At 37.5% G+C, this 26772-nt stretch overlaps 1 protein-coding gene across 1 annotated transcript in view; it reads left to right on the top strand.

The window, feature by feature from the left end:
- The first annotated feature begins 1409 nt into the window (after positions 1–1409).
- STPG2 (sperm tail PG-rich repeat containing 2) overlaps positions 1410–26772 on the top strand; it is a 349046-nt gene continuing 323683 nt past the window's right edge. The window contains exons 1-3 of the mRNA XM_040238384.1: positions 1410–1518; positions 14627–14739; positions 22703–22864. Coding sequence (XP_040094318.1) covers positions 1410–1518; positions 14627–14739; positions 22703–22864 — 384 coding nt within the window. The remainder of the gene's footprint in view (positions 1519–14626; positions 14740–22702; positions 22865–26772) is intronic.

Raw genomic sequence — 26772 nt, forward strand, 5'->3', positions numbered from 1 at the left:
GCTTTTGGGGGTCACCGTAGAGGATGACAGATGATGAGATGGTTGTATGGTATCACCGACTCCTTGGACATGAGTTTGAGCACGCTTCGGGAGTTGGTGATGGACAGGGAAGCCTGGCGTGCTGGAGTCAATGGGGTCACAAAAAGTCGGACACCACTGAGCGACTGAACTGACTGACTGATACAGTTAAGTATCAGTTTCATAGTAGGAAGGGGCGGTGTCTAAACTGCTGAAATTAAAAAAAAAATCATTTTATCCATCTCTCTTGTTATGGATTACACACGTCTCTTTCTCTATAAGATATAGAAGACTTGATGAAGACGTTCTTATATCTTTGGGTCCCCACAACCTAGCAGGATACTGAACCTATAGTTTATGCCAGTGTTTTTTAAGTGAGTAAATAATTATTCAGGTTATTGAGTAGGAAAACAGGTACTACAGATACATTCGTGAGACGCAGATACGCCTTGTACGGAGCTGCGCTTTCTCAACGCTTCTGTTTTACTTTATGAACAAAGTACTGAGTCTGCTGCTGTTGCTTGGCCTCTGACAGCAGAAGTACCTTTCAGTTACCTGCATTTGCATTGCTTCGGTTGGTGAGTTTTTCTTCTTCCCCCGGGTTTTCTGTTTTTGTCACCATCACCTTCTGGGTCTTTCTGAGCCACAGTGTGGACTATATCTGGGATAAAGTTAGAAGTGCTTTCTTTACCCCCGAGGTGTGAGTATAGTAGTGGTGGGAGTGTGGGCACAAAATCGTTTCTTTTCGTAGTAAGACTTTTATTTCACAATTTTTGCTAGTCTCTTTCCCAGCCGCCCTGACTTAAAGGGAAAATGGATCACAATCAAATTAGTCCTAACTCCTAATGCGTTTTCTAGAGGTTTTCTGACGAGTCAGGATCCAATGTAGTTAGAAAAGTAAGAGGACCGCGGGGGTTCGAGTATGTTCTTTTCTTTAGGAAGCCCAGAGTGCCGGGCGGAGCGCGTTAGCAAGGCTTGCGGCTCGGTGCGCATGCTCCCAGGGCGCGGCTCGAGAAAAGCTCCCCAACCTTTAGTCCGGAGACTTCCGGGAGGAGAGAAATGGGCGGAGGCATGGCCGGAAGCACGGGGGCGGGCGCCTAGTGCTTAACCTCGTTCCTTGGAGCGGCTTCAGGCTTAGGCTGGTGAACCGATGATTCTGTGGAAGTCTTACGTCTGGTTACACTGTTTTCAAGTTTTCCATGCGGCTCGACGTCGCCTGGGAGAAATCTGACACCAATCAGCAGGTGGGGCGATAGCCCCTGCGCGAGCTCCTCCGTTTACAGATATTCTTCTCGAGTCTTCTGAGTTTGTTGACGACTTTTTGCTCCACCATTTCTTCTAGCTGCTCTATTAATCCCTTTGCAGCCGCGCACCCCTCCCCTCACGTCATTATGTATGATCGGGCTCCCCGTGTGCTTAGATTGGCTGAAGGTGGCAGCACCGAGGATCGTGTGGGTCCTGGATCTTACCAGGTTCCTTACCTGAGGCAGCAGGCAACAGGTAAGATGTAGAGAAAGGCAAGCCTTTTGTGACAGGCGCCTCACTTTCAGCCTGCCCCGCTCATGTGTGCCTGAGTTAAATACTATAGTACAACTCCATAGGTATAACAGAACATGAAGTATGCAGGGAAAATTCTCTCCCTATTTTTACAGATGGTAAACTAATTTTTCCAATTTCACTAGACCAGTAAGCATATTGCCTTTTTGATTTCACAATGGTTTTTTACATGTTAGTTTAAATGCTGCAGATTCGATCTGGGATTTTGATTTCCCTGTCCCAGTTGACTATCAGTTCAGTTCAGTTTAGTCGTGCCCGCCTCTTTGCGACCCCATGGACTGCAGCATGCCAGGCCTCCTTGTCTATCCACAACTCCCGAAATTTATTCCAACTCATGTCCGTTGAGTCGGTGATGGCGTCCAACTATCTCATCCTCTGTCGCCTCTTCTCCTCCTGCCTTCAATCTTTTCCAGCATCAGGGTCTATTTAAATGAGTCAGTTCTTTGCATCAGGTGGCCAAAGTATTGGAGTATCAGCTTCCAATGAATATTCAGGACTGATTTCCTTTAGGATGGACTGGTTGGATGTCTTTTCAGTCCAAGGGACTCTTAAGAATCCTCCTCAACACCATAGTTCAAGAGCATCAATTCCTCGATGCTCAGCTTTCTTTATAGTCCAACTCTCACATCAATACATGACTACTGGAAAAACTACAGCCTTGACTAGATGGACCTTTGTTGGCAAAGTAATGTCTCTGATTTTTAATATGCTATCTAGGTTGGTCATAACTTTTCTTCCAAGGAGCAAACGTCTTTTAATTTCATGGCTGCAGTCACCATCTGCAATGATTTTGGAGCTCCAAAAAATAGTCTGTCACTGTTTCCACTGTTTCCCCATCTATTTGCCATGAAGTGATAGGACCGGATGCCATGATCTTCATTTTCTGAATGTTGAGCTTTAAGCCAACTTTTTCATTCTCCTCTTTCATTTTCTTTTTTTTGCAGGAAAAATAATGATTTTATTTATTTATTTTATTTTATTATTATTATTGTTTACTTTACAATATTGTATTGGTTTTGCCATATATCAACATGAATCCGCCATGGCTGTACACGTGTTCCCAATCCTGAACCCCCCTCCCACCTCCCTCCCCATACCATTGCTCTGGGTCATCCCAGTGCACCAGCCCCAAGCATCCTGTATCCTGCATCAAACCTGGACTGGCAATTCGTTTCTTATATGATATTATACATGTTTCAATGCCATTCTCCCAAATCATCCCACCCTCTCCCTCTCCCACAGAGTCCAAAAGTCCGTTCTATACATCCATGTCTCTTTTGCTGTCTCACATACAGGGTTATCGTTACCATCTTTCTAAATTCCATGTATATGTGTTAGTATACTGTATTGGTGTTTTTCTTTCTGGCTTACTTCACTCTGTATAATCGGCTCCAGTTTCATCCACCTCATTAGAACGGATTCAAATGTATTCTTTTTAATGGCTGAGTAATACTCCATTGTGTATATGTACCACAGCTTTCTTTTCCTCCTCTTTCACTTTCATCAAGAGGCTTTTTAGTTCCTCTTCACTTTCTTCCATAAGGGTGGTGTCATATGCATATCTGAGGTTATTGATATTTCTCCTGGCAATCTTGATTCCAGCTTGTGCTTCATCCAGCCCAGAGTTATTCATGATGTACTCTGCGTATAAGTTAAATAAGTAGGGTGACAATATACAGCCTTGATGTACTCCTTTTCCATTTGGAAGCAGTCTGTTGTTCCATGTCCAGTTCTAACTGTTGCTTCTTGACCTGTGTACAGATTTTTCAAGAGGCAGGTCAGGTGGTCTGGTATTCCCATCTCTTGAAGAATTTTCCAGAGTTTGTTGTGGTCTACACAATCAAATGCTTTGGCATAGTCAATAAAGCAGAAGTAGATATTTTTCTGGAACTCTCTTGCTTTTTTGATGATCCAATGGATATTGGCAGTTTGATCTCTGGTTCCTCTGCCTTTTCTAAAACCAGCTTGAACATCTGGAAGTTCACAATTCATGTCCTATTGAAGCCTGGCTTGGAGAATTTCGAACATTACTTTGCTATTGTGTGAGTTGAGTGCAATTGTGCAGTAGTTTGAACATTCTTTGGCATTGCCTTTCTTTGGGATTGAAATGAAAACTGACCTTTTCCAGTCCTGTGGCCACTGGTGAGTTTTCCAAATTTGCTGGCATATTGAGTGCAGCACTTTCACAGCATCATCTTTCAGGATTTGAAATATCTCAACTGGAATTCCATCACCTCCACTAGCTTTGTTTGTAGTGATCTTCCTAAGGCCCACTTGACTTCGAATTTCAGGATGTCTGGCTCTAGGTGAGTGATCACACCATTGTGATTATCTTGGTGAAGATCTTTTTTGTACAGTTCTTCTGTGTATTCTTTCCACCTCTTCTTAATATCTTCTGCTTCTGTTAGGTCCATACCATTTCTGTCCTTTATTGTGTCCAGTAGCTCAGACGGTAAAGCATCTGCCTACCATGTGGGAGACCTGGCTGGGTTCAACCCTGGGTTGGGAAAATCCCCAGAGAAGGAAATGGCAACCCACTCCAGTATTCATGCCTGGAAAATGCCATGGACCAAGGAGCCTGGTGGGCTACAGTCCATGGGATTGCAAAGTTGGACACAACTGAGTGACTTCACTTTTGCATGAAATGTTTCGTTTACTATATGAGTCTCCAAATCACCTGTGTGCTTCTTACCACCTTCTGTCTCTTCTTTGTAATCCTGCCTGCCTCACACACCTTTCCTAGAAACATTTACTAAGATAAAACTTTTATATTTGTTTTGGAATATCTTTTTTTCAGGTAGATGCCTTCTATCTGACCATCACCATCTACTTGAACTTACTTAATGAGAGCTCCTTTATCCCACATTCCGTAAGAATACCAGACCACCTGACCTGTTGAGAGGTGAAATGGGAATGGATAATTTAAGTAATTATTTGCTCTCATTTGTTTGCAGTTAGTGGATGGGGTAACTTTTAATAATTTGGTTTCTGCTTTTTCTAATCTGATTTTTTGTGGGCCTTGATACCATCCAAATTAAACTTTTTTCCTTTTTAGCCTACATTTTCCCTATTCCCACACAATTCCTGTATTTTTGAATAAGTGCTAGGATCTATTATTCCATTGACATGATTGATGAGATTAGGATGGTAGGTTGATTTAGGTTTCTTTGGAGTACTAATTTGTCTTTTGACATTGTTTTAATCCTGAATTTTACTGCCTTTCAGCTTCTGATATTGATATCAGTGTTTTTGGAGCTTATTATGTGTCTTTATTTAATGCAGCTGAGTTACAAGCATTACCTTCCTACCAATTTATTAGCCGCCAACGACCACCGAAAATGTTTACACTTTTCTATCTTTATTTTATTTTGACACAACTTACCACTCTTTTTTAAAGAGATACTTCTTTCTCTGGTGTCTGTAACATCTTTTTGCTGGTTCTTTTCCTAACTGTTGTAACAGTGCCTGGTACATGGTTGGGAGACAATAAACATTTGTTAAATGCTGAATCAAAGTATCATTTTCCCCTCTCTAACCAATACTCCATAGTCTTCTTTAAAGATTTTTATCTTAAGGTATTTCTAAATACCTTTTACGTGTTTATGTACTGTACTTTCCATCATTTGCTTGTTACTTTTCTCATGTTTACTTTCTCATTCAAATCCACAGCTTCAACTGCTATCTATATTCTGATGACTCCGGTGATAACAGGTGTTTCATATCTCTAAGATGAGCTTTCTTTTGATAAGGTCTTTTACTTTTTTTAGGCATCTGTACCTAAACTGTCTGAACTTACCAGTTTCCCCAGAATTACTGGGCCCTTTGAAAAAAAATTCCCTATCAGTCAGTTAGAAACTTTAAGCTTTGAAATTACTGTAGACTCCTTTTTTCCCCCTCTAATCACCCTCATTGATCTTAGGACCTATTGATTCTTTCTTGTCTTTATCTCTCGAACTAGTTCCCTTTCTTCATTTAACTGCCCTTGACTTAGTTTGGGATTTGTTATTTTTATTCTGAAACAAGGGCTTCCCTGGTGGCTCTGACGGTAAAGAATCTGCCTGCAATGCACGAGACCTGAGTTTGTTCCCTGGGTTGGGAAGATCCCCTGGAGAAGAGAATGGCAACCCACTCCAGTATTCTTGTCTGGAGAATTCCATGGACAGAGGAGCCTAGTGGGCTACAGTCCATGGGGTTGGCAAAAAGTTGGACACAGCTGAGCGACTAACACTTTTGTCAATAAAATATTTCTCATTTCCCTCTATTTCAGTCTCTAACAATGTCTGTTTTATGTCTAATGTGATCTATATCTCCACTAACACTTAACCAACACATTAGCAATTCCAGCCTTGCATTATCTGTAAATTCATGCTCACTCACCTCCATTCCTTTGTACCTGTTGCTACCTTTGCTGGGTATGTTCTCTCATCTTTCCTTACTTGGCTAATTTACTTATGTCTTGAGCCCCAGGTGAAGTTTTTCTCTGACTCCAGTCTGTCCCAGGTCTTTCTTCTTTGACTCCTTAATAATAGTCAAAGGACTTTGGTACTGTATTGTAATTATGTGTTTACTTACCTGGCTGCCCCACTGTGAGATTTTTGAGGGCAGTAACCAAGATCCCCACTGTATTAGTCTCAGTTTTTAGCTCAATATTCTAACACCCAAGTGCTTAGTTAAAAAAATAGCAAAACAGTAATTCTTGAAGTAAAGTTCGAAAAATCTGATGAGTTACACGTGTCATGTTATAAGAGTTTTTAATTCTTCTCTGTGTGAACTCTGATTGGAGATAAGTAACTAGGGTTTGCAAGGTCCTTTTACTGCTTTATAGAATTGTGCCTTGTTGATCTATGAAGGAAGCTAGGAAATTCCATTCTTGGCAACTTTGAGCAACTGCATCATATGGAATCTTGTTTTAGCAGTACTCAGCAGACATGCTAATAATAATAATCAATAGAGGGCATAGGCATCTCTTCAGTCATTTTTCTACCAGATTCCCTGGCAAGGTAATTGAAAGTAGCTGTTACCACTTTTCTAGGTACATTCTGCCTTTCACTTCTTTGAGATCAGTAATAAAGGGCTTCCCTGGTGGCTCAGAGGTTAAAGTGTCTGCCTGCAAGCCAGGAGACCTGGGTTCAATCCCTGGGTCGGGAAGATCCCCTGGAGAAGGAAATGGCAACCCACTCCAGTATTCTTGCCTGGAGAATCCCATGGACAGAGAAGCCTGGTAGGTTACAGTCCACGGGGTTGCAAAGAGTCTGACATGACTGAGCGACTTCACTTTCACTTTCACTTTTCACTTTCTTTAAAACTTCAGAAGAACAGTGCGGATATTCTTTATTTCCAACCTTTCTCTCCTCGTTAGCATTCTTCGCTTACTGTACTCTGCTTGGTCAGTCCTCTAGTGTATTGTCTTCATATTTTCCTCAGGAAATTCTTTCCACATTAATCTGCAAACTTCATTGCCTCGACTTTTGTCCAGCTGATCAGGGAGACTCTTTTCTACCCAGGATTTTCAGCCTGAAAGCAATAGGACTGACTTCATGATTCAGATTTCATGAGTGGGAGAGATAATGGATATTCCAGATCCAGATTAGTGAGAGCTGCTCCTGATTTTCTTGCGAATTATCTGAGAAGCAAGAAAATCTTACCTCATTAAGGAAATCTGCCATAAATGACCAGCCTAGTAAAATATGATAAAAGCATAGTCCCTTTAATAATGGACAGCTCCTGGCATTATTGTGCTAAGGAATATTTCATTGTTTTCTGGGCTTGATTTACATAATAAATGGTACCCCATGTTAAAATGTATTAGTTATCTGTATTGGTTCTCTATTAGTTATCTAAACTGGATAATGCTGGCTGTTAATATATTTTTTGCCAAATTTCTTTTTTTATAGACAAGGTATTAGTTTAATCTGCCATAGAAGCATGAGCTGTCCATGGACTTAGACTCCTGCCTATGTGCTGGTCTTACACTCTTGCCTATGTGCTTATGCCAGCAATAATGACTTTATCTTATTAGCCATTCAGACAGAATTCAGGAGACCATTTGAGGGAATGCAATTTATCTGTATTTAAGTTTATATTAAAAAATGTGATTGCTGTAAATGTTGATATCCCTGAAGATGAGTATGTTTCAAAGTTATTGCTTTTATGTGAAGAATGCCCTGCTTGCTTTGTATCTGTAATTGTGGCTATAGAACTTGTACTTTATCCCCCAGCTGCTCACCTTCTATCTCAGAAAATAGACTGACTTTTATTGCTTCATGCCAGTCTGATTTATTTTCTGCTATTGGTGCCTCAAACAATATATCTCAAATTGAACTTATTCTTCTCAAATCTTATCCTCCTACATTCTTCATTTCTTCTTTCTACCTGACAGTTTGACTTATCATTTATTGTTGGAACTTCACATGTCAATATATTATATGTCTCAAATCAAACTTTTTGTCTTTCATTTCACCAACCCTAATGTGACAGAACCCTTTACTCCTATATTTTATACCTTAATTATTGGCAACTCTGTGTGTAATGTAAGTATTTGTTTATTTGTCTGGCTTTCCCTCTAGTTGAGGCCAGGGTTTTGGCTTATTTGTTATTGCACTCTCATTGCCTCTCTCTGACACATAATAAAGCATTTAGTATTGCTGAATGAATGACTAAAGGAGTAGTTTAGAATATCTACATTTATTGTTTAGTGTGCAGGGCGGTATGATAGAGAGACAAACCATCCTGGTTCGTCTGGGAATGTCCTGATTTTAGCACTACCAGTCCTGTGTCCTGGGCAAACTGAGACAGTTTGTCACCATAACTGTAAACCATAGGTAAATAGGCATATAATTATGAATAAAGCAGAAAATCCCCTTCTCTTATGGAGCTTATTAGTAAAAACATTTTAATTTTCTTGTGGTTTTACTTGAGCTCAGTATTTTATGTAAACTTTTAACCTATTGATGAAAGATTTTATATGATTAATTTTGGGAAACTTCAGTGAAGGTTTTATGAGCACTATCTCTTTTGAACACATGGGCTATTGGAGGTTCCTCCATTTTATATGAATTTCAGTATTTTGCAATTCATTTTATATTTCTTTAGATAGATTCATTTAGAATCTCTGCCATGTTTTGATGACAGCTGCCTCAGAACTAGCCCTGAGCTTAGCTTTCTTCATTTTCATATCTGTCTCACATTATCCCAGTGTCTATATACACCAAAATTAAAAAAAAAAAAAAAACCTTTAATTGTGAGATGAAATACTTATACAGAAAATCACATAAAATATAAACATACAACTTAAAAAATGAATACTCAAAGAAATATGGCATTGCAAAATTTTCTTTTTCATTCATAACTCTTACCTTCTCCCCTACTGGTAACCACTATTCTAATTTTTAAAAAAAATTTTTATTTTTACTTTATTTTGCTTTACAATACTGTATTGGTTTTGCCATACATTGACATAAATCAGCCACGGGTGTACATGAGTTCCCAATCCTGAACCCCAGTCCCACCTCCCACTCCAACCTCCCACTCCATATCATCTCTCTGGATCATCCCTGTGCACCGGCCCCAAACATCCTGTATCCTGTATTGAACATAGACTGGTGATTCGTTTTTTACATGATAGTATACGTTTCAATGCCATTCTCCCAAATCATCCCACCCTCCCCTCCCACAGAGTCCAAAAGTCTGTTCTATACATCTGTGTCTCTTTTGCTGTCTTGCATACAGGGTTATTGTTACCATCTTTCTAAATTCCATATATATGTGTTAGTATACTGTATTGGTGTTTTTCTTTCTGGCTTACTTCACTCTGTATAATCGGCTCCAGTTTCATCCACCTCATTAGAACTGATTCAAATGTATTCTTTTTAATGGCTGAGTAATACTCCATTGTGTATATGTACCACAGCTTTCTTATCCATTCATCTGCTGATGGACATCTAGGTTGCTTCCATGTCCTGGCTATTATAAACAGAGCTGCGATGAACATTGGGGTACACGTGTCTCTTCTGGTTTCCTCAGTGTGTATGCCCAGCAGTGGGATTGCTGGGTTATAAGGCAGTTCTATTTGCAATTTTTTAAGGAATCTCCACACTGTTCTCCATAGTGGCTGTACTAGTTTGCATTCCCACCAACAGTGTAAGAGGGTTCCCTTTTCTTCACACCCTCTCCAGCATTTATTGCTTGTAGACTTTTGGATCGCTGCCATTCTGACTGGTGATAATGAGTGATGTTGAGCATCTTTTCATGTGTTTGTTAGCCATCCGTATATCTTCTTTGGAGAAATGTCTATTTAGTTCTTTGACCCATTTTTTGATTGGGTCATTTATTTTTCTGGAATTGAGCTGCATAAGTTGCTTGTATGTTTTTGAGATTAGTTGTTTGTCAGTTGCTTCATTTGCTATTATTTTCTCCCATTCCAAAGGCTGTCTTTTCACCTTGCTTCTAGTTTCCTTTGTTGTGAAGAAGCTTTTAATTTTAATTAGATCCCATTTGTTTATTTTTGCTTTTATTTCCAGTATTCTGGGAGGTGGATCATAGAGGATCCTGCTGTGTGGTTTATGTCTGAGAGTGTTTTGCCTGTGTTCTCCTCTAGGAGTTTTATAGTTTCTCATCTTATGTTTAGATCTTTAATCCATTTTGAGTTTATTTTTGTGTATGGTGTTAGAAAGTGATCTAGTTTCATTCTTTTACAAGTGGTTGACCAGTTATCCCAGCACCACTTGTTAAAGAGATTGTCTTTAATCCATTGTATATTCTTGCCTCCTTTGTCGAAGATAAGGTGTCCATAGGTGTGTGGATTTATCTCTCGGCTTTCTATTTTGTTCCATTGATCTATATTTCTGTCTTTGTGCCAGTACCATACTGTCTTGATGACTGTGGCTTTGTAATAGAGCCTGAAGTCAGGCAGGTTGATTCCTCCAGTTCCAAACTTCTTTCTCAAGATTGCTTTGGCTATTTGAGGTTTTTTGTATTTCCATACAAATTGTGAAATTATTTGTTCTAGCTCTGTGAAAAATATTGCTGGTAGCTTGATAGGGATTGCATTGAATCTGTAGATTGCTTTGGGTAGTATACTCATTTTCACCATATTGATTCTTCTGATCCATGAACTTGGTATATTTCTCCATCTATTAGTGTCCTCTTTGATTTCTTTCACCAGTGTTTTATAGTTTTCTATATATAGGTCTTTAGTTTCTTTAGGTAGATATATTCTGAAGTATTTTATTCTTTTCGTTGCAATGGTGAATGGAATTGTTTCCTTAATTTCTTTTTCTACTTTCTCATTATTAGTGTATGGGCATGCAAGGGATTTCTGTGTGTTGATTTTATATCCTGCAACTTTACTATATTCATTGATTAGCTCTAGTAATTTTCTGGTGGAGTCTTTAGGGTTTTCTGTGTAGAGGATCATGTCATCTGCAAACAGTGAGAGTTTTGCTTCTTCTTTTCCAATTTGGACTCCTTTTATTTCTTTTTCTGCTCTGATTGCTGTGGCCAAAACTTCCAGAACTATGTTGAATAGTAGTGGTGAAAGTGGGCACCCTTGTCTTGTTCCTGACTTTAGGGGAAATGCTTTCAATTTTTCACCATTGAGGATAATGTTTGTTGTGGGTTTGTCATGTACAGCTTTTATTATGTTGAGGTATGTTCCTTCTATTCCTGCTTTCTGGAGAGTTTTTATCATAAGTGGATGTTGAATTTTGTCAAAGGCCTTCTCTGCATCTATTGAGATAATCATATGGCTTTTATTTTTCAATTTGTTAATGTGGTGAATTACACTGATTGATTTGTGGACATTGAAGAATCCTTGCATCCCTGGGATAAAGCCCACTTGGTCATGGTGTATGATCTTTTTAATGTGTTGTTGGATTCTGATTGCTATAATTTTGTTGAGGATTTTTGCATCTATGTTCATCAGTAATATTGGCCTGTAGTTTTCTTCACTATTCTAATTTTTATGGCAATTACTTCCTTGCCTTTCTTAATGGGTCAATGAATCGTATTGATGAAATGATCCCTTTAACATAATGAAATGTCTCTTATTCCTGGTATTCGTTGTTCTAAAATCTGCCTTGTTGGATTTTAATTTAGTCACAGCAGGTTTTTTTCGATGCATTGATGTATGATACATCTTTTCTCATCCTTTCATCTCTGTGTCTTTATGTTTTAAGAGGGTTTCCTATAGACTCCCTGAAGTTAGATGTTGCTTTTTTATCAAGTCTGACAATATCTTTAATTGGGGTGTTTAGACATTTTCCATTTAATTTTGTTACCAATATTGTTGTGTTTAAATTTACTCTCTTAGAGTTTGCTATTTTTCTCATCTGTTCTTTGTTTCCCTTTGCTTCTTTCCCTGTTATAGTTGAATGATTTGAGTTTAAAAAAAGATGGTTTTGTTTTTATCTCTACTATTGGTTTACTAGCTGTAGCTTTCTTTTATTTTTTAGTGGTTCCTCTAGAGTTTACAATATACATCTCTAACTTAACACTATCTTCAAATAATATTGTACCACTTCATGTATAGTATATGAGCTGTACATCTTCTGTTTTCCTCATCTCATTCTCAGTGCTATTGTGGCTAAATATTTTATATTTACAGATACTGTAATGCCACAATAAATCAAAATTGTTTTTGTTTAAAACAATTATTATTATTTTTTTAATATTTATTTTTATTTATTTGGCTGCACAGAGTCTTAGTTGTGGCATGTGGGAACTAGTTCCCTGACCAGGGATCAAACCCAGCCCCCCTGTGTCTTGAGCACAGAGTTTTAGCCACTGGACCACCAGGGAATTTCCACAATTATTTTTTAAAGTGATTAGAAACTGAGAAAAAAATGTCTTGTTAACCCACATAAAAGTAGTTATAAATCTCATAATAAGTTAAAAAGTAGTTATTAGTCTCAAGTATACTATCAGAAGTTTTCTTTGGGTCTTTTTTATATCCTCATGTTCATCTTTCTTCTATCTTGTTGAACATATGAAAAATATTTATAATAGATACTGTAATGTTTCTTGTGCTAGTTCCGTTTTCTCATTTCAAGATCTATTTCTTTTCATTGACTTTTCTCCAGATTATAGGACATATTTCTCTGCCTCTTGGAAGAACACTCTCTGGTTGTTTGCACTATTTCCTTGATATAATCTGTAGCTTGGTTTGTGTGTGCCTGTATGTGTGTTTCATTTGAAATCTGTATTTTGTTCTTTGGTTGCTTACCCCATTTTGGAACATTTCAACTTCTGTACTGGATTTCTCTGCTCTATCAGACAACCCTTGTCTTTTCAAAATGGACCTTGGCTTCCTTTTAAGGATTTCTGTTCTTGCGGACCTTGTGTGGTTTTGTTTGTTTTTGTTTTGAACAGCAAATTCAAACCATCAGTCACTAAATTAACACCCAGAGTTTTTACGTCATTCATGAATTTTTTTCGAATCACCTCAGTATTGTTGAGAACTTACCGTCCTTTTGGAGAAGGCAATGGCACCCCACTCCAGTACTCTTGCCTGGAAAATCCCATGAGCGGAGGAGCCTGGTAGGCTGCAGTCCATGGGATCGTGAAGAGTCGGACACGACTAAGCGATTTCACTTTCACTTTTCACTTTCATGCATTGGAGAAGGAAATGGCAACCCACTCTAGTACTCTTGCCTGGAAAATCCCATGGGCGGAGGAGCCTGGTAGGCTGCAGTCCCTGCGGTCTCGAAGAGTCGGACACGACTGAGCGACTTCACTTTCTTTCACTTTCCCCTCCTTTTGACCCTCTGGGCACTTCAGCACTTCAGATATTTTTACTTGTTTAAAATTATTTTAGCACTTAATGCTTCACTAGGTTGTTTCTTTTTAAGGGTAAGGTATGTATTTTACTTACCTCTTTTGTGCTTCAGACCTTACACAAATAAATCTTGATTTCAGTTGCATTTTAATGCAAGAAGGCCTCAAAAAAACATTATTTCTGGTTTTAAAAATGTATTTTATTAGTCCAGATTAGCAAGCTTTTAAACTGTACAAATTATTGCCATAAATCCTCATAGTGTACATTTCCTTAGGTGTACAAGATTTTCATAAGTTTCAAGTCCTCACTTTTATCCTTTTATTACCTGTTGAATATAGTTGCTCTGTTTTCTTTCATTTTTTCTTGAATATCAATGTTACTTAAACTGTGCTCATTTTCTTGATATATTTCTTAAAAAGTTTTTATCAGCCTTTCAGCAGACTAAATCTGTGTAATAAGTTCATTTACTGAATATGTCAGTAATGTCAGTAATCTTATGCTTATATCTTGTATCCAAGAAATACTGAGTGCCAAACATGTACCCAAGCAAGGAAGTGCAGCTGAAAATGTTAGTCACTCAGTCATGTCCAACTCTCTGAAACATTATATTAATTACTTGCTGTAAGCTTACTTTAAATTATTTCAGTCTAGGCTCTCTTTATAAATTCATATATGCTATTTGGTATAATTAAAGTGAAAGTGTTAGTTGCTCAGTCATGTCCAACTCTTTATGACCCCATGGAGTGTAGCCTGCCAGGCTTCTCTGTCCATGGCATTTTCCAGGCAAGAATACTGGAGTAGGTTGCCATTTCCTTCTCCAGGGTATCTTCTCGACTCAGGGATCGAACTCAGGTCTCTCACATTGTAAGCAGACTCTTAACTGTTGAACCACCAGGGAAGCTGTATAATTAATAGCTTTCTCCAACATATAAAACTGTGATCTTCTGAGGATGAAAATATTTTATCAGTTAAATAGAACTTCCATTTTCATCCCAACCAAATATGCTTAGAAGAAAAAAAGCTTTTGTTTTCTTTAGGTATTTTTTCTTTTGTTTAGTAAGTTCAATTCTATAGGTCCTTAATTTAATATATATTAATATTAATTCCACTCTTATATAGAATTTTTAAAATGCAACAACTTCTGTGGCTAAACATTAGTTCTGATAATATATAGTCTCAGCAATTGATATACCAAATGATTTTATATATTTTGAGTGCTTTTTCTCTGAAATCATTAGAATCCTGTCTTATCTGCCAATGATATGACTTTACTTATAGGTGGCTATGCACCATTCCTGTCTTTGACTGCCAGGAAAAGTACTTTTACTGTCATCTCTAACACTGAGAAAGATGTTCCAGGTCCAGGACACTATAATGTTTCAGAAAAGCAGGTAAATTTACAGCAGTCATTATAATTGTCTGAGTTAATAAAAATCATGCTTTCTTCCTCTAATAGACTAATGTGTCACTTGCCATATTATATTTTCCCTTCATATCATTTTCTTTTGCCTTTCAATCTGTATTTTGCGATAGAATAAGAGAAAAAGAAGTGTGTCCAATGGTAATTGTCTGGTGGGTGTTTGTCATTAGTCTATATAACCTATAGGACTTAAAAGCATTGTCCTTGAGATTCCTGAGTGGGAGAATAGGGCTACTGAATTTATTAAGGCCCATGAAAGTTGTACAGATGGTCAAGATATGTAGAATAAGAATGACAGCAGGGCGCAGGAATTGGTTTGTGGGCTGTACTCTAAAGCTGTAGCTATGGCCATTGTCTCCTATTTCTATACCGTCTCAAGAGTTTGTGACCAGAAAATCTTCAATGGTTCATTTATGGTCAGAAATAATGTTTTAATTCCAGTATTTTCATAATCATTGACATCAAGTTTTACCCTTTTCACATACATTTTGTACTCAGTCAGAAACAGTGTTTTAATTCCAGTATTTTCATAATCATTAACATCAAGTTTTACCCTTTTCACATACATTTTGCAGTCATGGTAAGTCCTATCTGACCCAAGCAGACCTGTTGGAGGCCCAGATCTAATCACTGATGCATTAATTTTTGTATTAGACTTCTGAATTATTAATAGCAATGTCTTTTCTACCAGTTATGGGGTTTTGGTTGCAAGCAATCAAATGGATTTTTAGGACAGATACTAGGTTTCTAATAAATTTATAGGTAAGGTACTTGGTTGGCTCATAGACTTGAAGGAAGAATTGTTCAAACAGGTCTTAAAGAAGGATAAAATGAAAGTGAAAGCTGTTCAGTCGTGTCTGACTCTTTGTGACCCCATGGACTGTAACCTGCCAGGCTCCTCTGTCCATGGAATTCTCCAGGCTAGAATACTGGAGTGGGTAGCCGTTCCCTTCTCCAGGGTATCTTCCCCACCCAGGGATCAAACCCAGGCCTCCCACATTGCAGGCGGGTTCTTTACCAGCTGAGCCACCAGGGAAGCAGTAAAGAAGGATAGGACTAAGACAATTCCAGGTATTTCAGTAGTAAGAACTTCTGCATTATTCAATGGCAAACTTCCATTAGATAATGTAATTCCATAACTTCCTTACACTTTTTTTTTTAAATGTCTAACAACACTAAAGATTAAAATTGTCAGTAGGGAAAATCTGGTTTGGTTTTATTATGGACCCATACCTGTGCTTCTTGGGTCAGGGGTTCCTGTGTTTGGAAGTTCCTTTTAAAACACAAAATACGGTAGGTTTGATTGTCCCAAGAGTGGTAAATATGCTATTTTGAGCAAATAGTAGAGGGATGCTGGACAGATAAAAGCAATAGATTTCCATTACGTTTCATGCTTTGATTGCCTAGTTCTCCTCTCTCTCATGCACACAACATATACACACTTCTTCCTATATATGTAATTTTAAGTGAAGTGAAGTGAAGTGAAGTCGCTCAGTCGTGCCCGCCTCTTTGCGACCCCACGGACAGTAGCCTGCACCAAGCTCCTCCGTCCATGGGATTTTCTAGGCAAGAGTACTGGAGTGGCTTGCTGTTAATTAGTGTTTTGCTACTACCTTTAAAGATGGTATTACAGTTTCACTGCTAAATGAATCCTGGATCTTTAGATTAAGACTGCTTCTTGTTCTTGACATTCCTGTTTCATTATTCTGCAGTTTATAGATTTGATGGTAAATATAACATGAGCTTTTATACAGAAGTGGTTAGGAGTGTGAGCTCTGGAGCTAGACTACCTAGACTCAAAATCTGTCTCTGCTTACTAGCTGTGAGACCTAATCTTAGCCACTTAGTCTTGTCAGGCCTTTGTTTCTTCATCTATTAAGTAGCAGCAGTAATTTGGTAGGCTTTTTTTTCTAAGGATTAAATATATTAATAAGCATTTAGAATAGTACCTTAAAGTACTGAAGGTCGGCCTTCAGTAAATTTTAACCATTATTAGTGTTGCCATTTTACAATAGAAAGGGGAAAGAAATAGAGGGAAAAAAAAAAAAGTGACGTATGAAGCAAGGAAATATAGGTAAGGACCTGTTCTGTTTCTGTAACTGAACAAAAGGCTATAGCTTAAGATTTTTCTGTTACTCACTCCATGTTCCTTTAACACGAACTTTATCTGGTGGCGTTCTAAGCCTTAGCGAGATGAATAGACTCTTCAGATCTAAGGTGTCTGAGTTCTTGGTTCTTAGGCTTGCTTTTTGTCCTTTAAATAAACTTGCTCTTAGCATCTTCATCGACAGTCAGAAGGCTCTGCAGGGTGTCGCGTCTTCCATCCTACCACACTCCTGGTACTCATTCATCCTGGTTTTCTGTCCTAGTTGGGACAGAAAATTAATTTCCCCAGGCAATACACAAACCTCCTAATTTTGTTTTCTGCCTGGTAGGAAAGAACGTTGAATGATCACTTGGTGGTTTCAACTTCCAGTTCAAGGGAACATGTCTTGCTTTTCCACGACCTCTTAAATTTTCCAAAAACCTAGAGCCTAGAGCACAAAAAGCAAAACATTAAATAGTGGGACATTAGATGTAGTCATTAGACGTGTCACTCCTGCCTCCTCTCCCTGGCTTACAGACCAGACCAGCATGGGTCTGTGGGCTTGCTAGTTCTGACAGTATTTCCCTCATTAAGCCTGATATGTAATTCTAGTATTCAAAGAGGGAAGTACAGTAAAAATACATAATATATAGGTTTCAGACTTGACAAATGTGATAGTTATCAGGATGTTGGAATGTTACTTTAATACTGATTTTAGTCAATTCTCTTGTAAAATAATATAAAGTACAATTTAAGTAAAATTTTATTTTATTCCCAATTGTGTACATTTCTTGGATTCCAAGAGTAAGAAATAAGGAAGTGTGCTTTTTTGTGAAATGGATGATCTAAGAAAAAGTTCCAGTATTCTCTGTTTTTCTCCTTAAACTATAAACAAACGCCTGGAAAATATTGATTTCCTTGCTTTAAAAAATGATTTATTACTTATTTACACAGTTTATGTTAAGTTTTAGAGATTTAAGTTAAATTCTTGTAGAACTTTTAGAAGTTCAAGAAGTGTGAATTTATCATACTATTTGAAAAAAGTCATTTCATTTTAAACAATAGGAAACATGTTTGTAATGTGACATAGGTTACATGTTATGTAAATTAGATAATAAAGGGGTAATCTTACTGGAAATTAATGCATATATTTGGTAATTTATTTTTATACTTTTCTTTTGGAAGCATAGATTGAAATGTTGCTTTCTATGGGCAGTTAGTAAATATCATTTGAAGACTTCAAATGAAATGTTAAAAAACCCAAAATGTGGGTTGTATTTGTGAGGGCCTGCCTCCACTGCTAAATGTAGCAATAGAATACTTGCAGAATACTTGAAGCTTTTATGAAAGCAGAAGATTTAGGAGTTGAAATTTTTTTCCCGTATTTGGTCTTCTCTGTTTCTCTCTTCCTCTTACGGTCATTTCACTTTGGCTATGGTTGTGACCATTATTCTAAAGTTGGAGGTGGGGCATAATTTTTGCCTTTATAGCTCTTAGCCAGTTATAGGCAAAGCAGTTTCCTTTAGCATATCTGAAGTATGTTAATTTTGTTCAAGAGGAAAAGAAAAGTAGAAAAGAACATAAAGGACATTTGCTTTGTAGAAAAGAAGGCAAAGAAAATTAAGAAAAAAGAAGCAGAAGAATCAAATTTACAAAGTGCAAACTTCTGATCCTTTGATAATTAACCTATTAAGTCACATACTTTGTTCTGTTCATATCCCATTTCCTAGGATGGTTCCCATTCCAAAAATTCACTACAAATTTCACTGGTTTCTGGTTGTCTTCTAGCATCAAGACCTGTTTCTGCAAGATAGATACCATTTTGTTCCTTCATACATGAGAATAGCCCTGGAGAAGGAACTGGCAACCCACTCCAATATTCTTGCCTGGAGAATCACATGGACAGAGGAGTCTGGTGGTGTAGAGTCCATGGGGCTGCAAAGAGTTGAACGTGATTGAGTGACTAACACACACACACAAACACACAGAAGATATGGGGCTCTATTTCCTGTGCCTATATAGTTTATGTCTTAATTTTCATTAACCAGGCCTAGGAATGGATGTCCAAATCTAGGTTTTATTTTTGCTTGAAGAGATATACCTCATTAGAGCTGAATGATAAGCTATCATATGTGATACAGTGCATGGATTCACACTTTAGATAAGACTGTGCCTCCTATAGTGTTGAGAGATTGCTGACAATATAAAAATTCATCAAATAACCATAGCACATAGACAAAGCACAGTTCTCAAGAAAGACTAAGGCCGCTTTCTCACAGGTGTTTATATAAAATGTATTATTACTTGGTAATACGATTTTGACTCAGTTATCTGACATATGGAAGTTTCCTTTGTAAACATTTGTAAAATTTGTAGAATTGGTAGTTATGAATAATATGAAACATATTCTGGTTAATTTGTATGCAGTTAAAAAAATCAGATTAGAGCTATCTAAACTTTTGTTGAAGTATTCAATATAAATTCAAATTCAGTTGAAATGTCAGATCTTAGAGACTATACTAATGACTGTCAATGAATGAAAATTTGGAGATCTTCTCTTCACATGATTTTATTTTTTAATTTAACTTATTAGATTTTTTACAAAATCATTAATGTCTACCATTGTAGATCCAAATTCTCTAAACATAGGAATTGTGATCTTATTAAATCAGTAATCAAGTAGTGAATTGAGTATCTAAGAATAATTTGACTGCTGCTGCTGCTGCTAAGTTGCTTCAGTCTTGTCGGACTCTGTACGACCACATAGATGGCAGCCCACCAGGCTCCGCCGTCCCTGGGATTCTCCAGGCAAGAACACTGGAGTGGGTTGCCATTTCATTCTCCAATGCATGAAAGTAAAAAGTGAAAGTGAAGTCGCTCAGCCATGTCTGACTCTTAGCGACCCCATGGACTGCAGCCTACCAGGCTCCTCCGTCCATGGGATTTTCCAGGCAAGAGTAGTGGAGTGGGGTGCCATTGCCTTCTCCGGAATAAAGCCTAATAAGGTGCAAACTAGAGACATGGTCAGTCAATAGTGATTGTGAACAACTGACATGAACACATCACGTGAAAAAGTCTGTTGGTAAATTAATAATTTAAAAAAACGTATCAATCAGATGCCAACAACTATTAATATGAGTCATCTTTGAAATGACTGAACTGTGACTGTTTATTGAAACTAGTATGATAGAATTTTATTTGAATTAGCTGGCTTTTAGCCAGTTGATAACTTTCTGATTCTAGAGAATCCAGATATGTGACATGGAGAGTCACGGAAGATTCCTTCCAGGACTCTCCCTGCAATAAACAGTGTTTACAACTAATCTGAGCATAAAACCAAGCTGTTGCCAGTAAAACTGCATAAACATCCCTGGAAATGTCCAAAGTGTTATTCATGAAAATAATTAATCCTAAACAAGATTGGAAGGCTTTCTTTCCCCCTGCAGTATGAGCATTTAATCTCATTTCAGAGGTATAAATTCTCCAGAGACCTATAAACAAACATGCACTCTTTATTCTTGCTCCGTAGATTTGGAGATTCCTTTATCTTTGATTTCTGTTTTAAAACTGAGTGCTGTGTTCTTTTTGAGTGTTCAAAGTATAGCAAATTTTAGTTTGAGTTTGGCATTAAAACTGACAGCTGTATTGTCATCCTTTCTTAGTAATGTCTCTCATTAGAGAATGTCTTCAGTCAAGAGCCTTAACTTTCTCAGGCTGAGTTTTAAAACTATTAATGTTCATATGTAATATTTATCAAATAGATATTGATTTAAAAGTGTTTCTTTTAATTCATGTTTTTCCTGTCCAATTTAGTGTAATATAAAAGGAGGCCAAAGTCTACAAAACCGAGAAAAGCGTTTCAAGAAGTTTATTTCAGATGGTCCAGGGCCAGCAAGCTATGATCAATCTTATCCTGGAACATTGGCTGTCGTGAACAGGAAAACTCTGGAGGCTAAAGAGCGTCTTCAGTCAGTATGTTACTATTTTGATTTCTGTTCCTAATGACTTTTTTTTAAAGTTAAAATAATGTAGAAATGGTATAATGTTTTATGTGATAAGTACATGTAAAAAACCTTATGGTAAAAATTATCTGGTTTATTAGTATCCATATTTTAGTTCATAATTAAATGAATACTCTGTTTACAAATTTTAGTTTTTTACCTGTATTAACATTTGACTTCATTTTTGCTTTTGATAAAAGTGTAATCTCTTCCACTGTCTGAGGTGAACAGAAAGTAAAAGAGTTGCCATAGTGATTTACATCTGTATATAGGGGAAACTGTGTGTTAAGTACTGTTAATAATATAGTGAAAATTGAAACATGACTCCTGAAATAAATAAGCTTAAAATTTAGGTAAGATATATATATAGATCATTAATAATGTAAGATGAAATATGACAGATGCTAAGTGAATGGTCATGTGATTAAGTGCCATAGGAATTTAAAGGAAGACTGATGTATTATGGGAAAGCATAGTTTGGAGATGGTTTGTTGCAGAGGTTTGTTTTGAAGCATAAGATTGCAATATACTCTCCAGAGGATCAGTATGTTCTTAATAAGTAAATTTTTAGATGACTAAATAATTTAAGTGCCAGTATTTTATTTGATATTCTTATGCCAGGTGTGTGTGTGTGTTAGTCGCTCAGCCTTGTCTGACTCTTCGTGACCTCATGGACTGTAGCCCGCCAGGTTCCTCTGTCCATAGAATTCTCCAGGCAAGAATACTGGAGCGGGCTGCCATTCCTTCCTCCAGGGGATCTTCCCGATGCAGGGATCGAACTTTACCATCTGAGCCACCAGAGAAGCCCTATATTTATACTAATATTTCTAATATATGTTACTCCTTCTTGTTTTTATTTAAATTATAAAATAGTTTACATTAAAGGAAATTCTGAAAAAACAGATAATCACCTGAAAACTTCTGACTCTTAACACTGATAATTCTGTTAATTTTTTTAGTGTTAAACTGTATATATATGACTTTATTGTAGCTGTTCTTTAGTCATTAAGTCGTGTTTGACTCTTTTGTGGCCCCATGAACTGTATGTAGTCTTCCAGGTTCCTCTGTTCATGGGATTTTCCAGGCAGGAATCCTGGAAAGTGTTGCCATTTCCTTCTCCAGGGGATCTTCCTCACCCAGGGATTGAACCCCCATCTCCTTCATTGGCAAGTCTGCTATCACTGAGCCGTCTGGGGAGCCATATGACTTTATGCACTGACATATAATATTATATAATTTAAAAAGCTATAGTCAAAGATTTAATTTTAATTTATATTTTTGATTTCCATTTAACATTATATCAGATATTTTCATTGCTAAATAGTCTGCAAAATTAGAATTTTTATACAGGGCACTGATAAGATGAAGATAAATCAGGAGCTGGGAAGGAATAAAGCCAGGAAATGTTACAGAAAAATGTAAAGTTTGTTTTGGCCTGGCAGATACTATGATTGCATAGCACAAGTCCACTTGGAATTGCTGATTGTTGATGTGACTGTAGGAATGAATGCCCATTTTTGAAATCACTAATACTTGCTTTACTAAGCAAGATAAAAAACTGAGCCAAGTGAGAGGGATTCCTTACCTCTAATACTGGCTTAAACAGTAGTTTGGTTTGTATTATGGTTTTTGTTACTATTTAGTAATAGTTTGATTAAATCTTGGTTTATATTATGAAGTAATATAAACTTGAATTCATTCTTTTAAATTACTTTTACAAACATTTTTGATTTATATTGTAAAACTCATGAAGTCAATATTAAACAGTTATCTTTTGTAATTTCAATATTTTATTATTCATTCCTTCTCTTGTCTTTGAGTAAATAGTATAATTTTTTTTTTAACAGAAAATGTCAAGGGCACTTACAGTTTCCAGAAGTGTTTATGTTCCTTCCATTCCTTTTGGACGGTCATATGGTTATGATGTTAATGAGGATGACAGTATCGTAAAGCATTTACCACCTCCCAGTGACAGCACACTAGGTCCAGCATACTATAAGCCTCAAATTGTAAGTATAATACATTTCACATTGACAGTTAGAAGACCATTTATGATTTTGCATGTTTTAGTTAAGGTAACACTAACTGCATAACGAATAGACCCCCAAATCTCACTGGCTTAGTGCAGCAGAAATTCTTTTTTTTCTTATTCAAATGGCCATTTCTTGTTGATAAGAGACTTTCCTCTATGTATAGATTCAGGAACACAGGCTTATTCCGTTCATGTTACTGTCATCTCCAAGGGTCTTGCTGTCATATGTATCCGTCCTGTAGAAGGGAAAGAGGACAAAGAACTGCTAGTAGTTTTTTTTTTTTTTTTTTTTTTTTTTAGGCTAGGCCTGGGAGTTCAAGGCACACTGAACTTTATATTATGTTTATATACCTCATAATATAAAGGTATAATATAAACTGCCAAGGAGTCTGGGAAATATAGTCTAGCTATATTCCAGAAAAAGAAGAATTAGGTTTAACTTTACTAAAAGTCTTCTGTTGCATTGTATAAGCACATGCAATACATAGATATTCTTTTCCTGAATTTGAAAGGGAAAAAGCATTTTATTTATAAAGTAATTTGTTTTGTAAAAATATTTATTTGTCTGTACCATGTTGTGGCATGTGGGATCTTTATTTGTGTCACGTGGGATCTAGTTACCTGACCAGGGATTGTCCTGAGGCCCCCTACACTGGGGCTGTGGAGTCTTAGCCACTGGACTACCAGGGAAGTCCTATGACAGAATTTGAGTCTAATAAGCATTATTTATTTCATAAGTGATCATTAAAAAAGATAAGGAGTCTCTCTCTGATTTAAAATATCAAACATAATATAGCAGATCCATCTTATCCAGGTTTTAAATTTCAAATGAGCAAAGACTTCATTCAGTCAGTTGAAATGTATGAGCTATCCATGAATATAGATATGTCTGGTTTTACTTCATTACAAGACTGAAGCACATTGTGCTTTGAATCTTTTGTATTTTTATACTTTTATGGGATCTGTAAGAAGTAATCCTAGTGAGGAAAATGGCAAATTTAGGGTAGAGTTAAGGAGAGGCTGAAGAGACATCTTGGGCAAAGAAGAGGTATACTCAGAATTTGGCTTAGCTTTTATTCCCAGTACTCTCTAATGTTTAAACATGTTTCCATTTTTGGGGATAGACTTAAGCACCTTCTGAAACCATTTGATTTTTGGTAACAGGTATACTGGGGCATTTTGGAGTGTTAGATACTTTGAATTGTTGTTTTTATTACTAAAGTATTTTTATTGTAATTTATATAATTGCACACTGACTAGTAAAAACATAAAAACAGATTAACCATGTACCCACCATCACATATAATACATAATAAAATTTTATTACACTTCAATTAGCTATATTTTAAAATGTGTACTTGGCAGCTCAGTTGTGTCCAACTCTTTATGATCCCATGGACGGTAGCCCACCAGGTTCCTCTGTCCATGGGGATTATCCAGGCAAGAATACTGGAGTGGGTTGCCATGCCATCCTCCAGGGGATCTTCCCAAACCAGGGATGGAACCCAGGTCTCCCACATTGCAGGTGGATTCTTTACTGTCTGAGCCACCAGGGAAGCCCATATTAAAAAAAAAAAATTTATTACAATTATTACCCTGCCCAAGTTCCCTCCCTCCTTTTGTCTCTCTTTGCAAAAGTAAACAGTGAATCTTTTAGTTCAGTTCAGTTCAGTTGCTCAGTCATGTCCAACTCTTTGCAACCCCATGGACTGCAGTATGCCAGGCCTCCCTGTCCATTACCAACTCCTAGAGCTTACTAAACTCATGTCCATCGAGTCAGTGATGCCATCAAACCATCTCATCCTCTGTTGTCCCCTTTTCTTTCCACCTTTAATCATTCCCAGCATCAGGGTCTTTTCAGATGAGTTAGTTCTTCGTATCAGGTAGCCAAAGTATTAGTGTTTCAGCTTCAGCATCAGTCCTTCCAATAAATATTCAGGACTGATTTCCTTTAGGGTGGACTGGTTGGATCTCCTTGCAGTCCAAGGGACTCTCAAGAGTCCTCTCCAACACCATAGTTCAAAAGCATCAATTCTTCAGTGCCCAGCTTTCTTTATAGTCCAACTCACATCCATACATGACCACTGGAAAAATCAAAACTTTGTCTAGATGGACCTTTGTTGGCAAAGTAATATCTCTGCTTTTTAATATGCTGTCTAGGTTGCTGCTGCTGCTAAGTCATTTAGTCGTGTCTGACTCTGTGTGACCCCATAGACGGCAGCCCACCAGGCTCCCCCATCCCTGGGATTCTCTAGGCAAGAATACTGGAGTGGGTTGCCATTTCCTTCTCCAATGCATGAAAGTGAAAAGTCAAAGTGAAGTCGCTCAGTCGTGTCCGACTCTTCGCGACCCCGTGGACTGCAGTCTACCAGGCTCCTCCGTCCATGGGATTTTGCAGGCAAGAGTGCTGGAGTGGTGTGCCATTGCCTTCTCCCTGTCTACGTTGGTCATAACTTTTCTTCCCAGGAAGAAGCGTCTTTTAATTTCATGGCTGCAGTCGCCATCTGCAGTGATTTTGGAGCTCCAGAAAATAAAGTCTGTCACTGTTTCCATTTTTTCCCTATTTGCCATGAAGTGATGGGACCAGATCTTAGTTTTCTGAATGTTGAGTTTTAAGCCAACTTTTTCACTCTCCTCTTTCACTTTCATCAAGAGGCTGTTTAGTTCTTCACTTTCTGCCATAAGGGTGGTGTCATCTGCATATCTGAGGTTATTGATATTTCTCCCAGCAATCTTGATTCCAGCTTGTGCTTCATCCAGCCCAGCATTTAGTGTGATGTACTCTGCATATAAGTTAAATAAGCAGGGTGACAATATACAGCCTTGACATACTCCTTTCCCAATTTGGAACCAGTCTGTTGTTCCATGTCCAGTTCTAACTGTTACTTTTTGACCTGCATGCAGATTTATCTGAGGGAGGTCAAGTGGTCTGGTATTTCCATCTATTGAAGAATTTTCCACAGTTTGTTGTGATCCACACAGTCAAAGACTTTGGCGTTGTCAATAAAGCAGAAGTAGATGTTTTTCTGGAACTCTCTTGCTTTTTTGATGATCCAGCGGATGTTGGCAATTTGATCTCTGGTTCCTCTGCCTTTTCTAAAACCAGCTTGAACATCTGGAAGTTCATGGTTCACATATTGCTGAAGCCTGGCTTGTAGAATAGTGAACGTTACTTTACTAGTGTGTGAGATGAGTGCCATTGTGTGGTAGTTTGAGCATTCTTTGGCAATGCCTTTCTTTGAGATTGGAATGAAAACTGATCTTTTCCAGTGGCCACTGTTGAGTTTTCCAAATTTGTTGGCATACTGAGTGCAGTACTTTCACAGCAACGTCTTTCAGGATTTGAAATAGCTCAAGTGGAATTCCATCACCTCCACTAGCTTTGTTCATAGTGATGCCTCCTTAGGCCCACTTGACTTCACATTCCAGGATGTTTAGCTCTAGGTGAGTGATCACACCATCATGGTTATCTGGGTCATGAAGATCTTTTTTGTATAGTTCTGTGTATTCTTGCCACTTCTTAATATCTTCTGCTTCTGTTAGGTCTATACCATTTCAGTCTTTTATTGAGCCCATATTTGTGTGAAATGTTCCCTTGGTATCTTTAATTTTCTTGAAGAGATCTCTTGTCTTTCCCATTCTGTTGTTTTCCTCTATTTTTTTTTTTGCATTAATCACTGAGGAAGGCTTTCTTATCTCTCCTTGTTGTTCTTTGGAACTCTGCATTTAAATGGGTATATCTTTCCTTTTCTCCTTTGCCTTTCACTTTTCTTTTTACAGCTATTTGTAAGGTCTCCTCAGACTACCATTTTGCTTTTTTGTATTTCTTTTTCTTGGGATGGTCTTGATCACTGCTTCCTGTATAATGTCAGGAACCTCTGTCCA

Source organism: Oryx dammah, unplaced genomic scaffold (assembly GCF_014754425.2).
Source record: "Oryx dammah isolate SB20612 unplaced genomic scaffold, SCBI_Odam_1.1 HiC_scaffold_3, whole genome shotgun sequence".
Lineage (NCBI taxonomy): Eukaryota > Metazoa > Chordata > Mammalia > Artiodactyla > Bovidae > Oryx > Oryx dammah.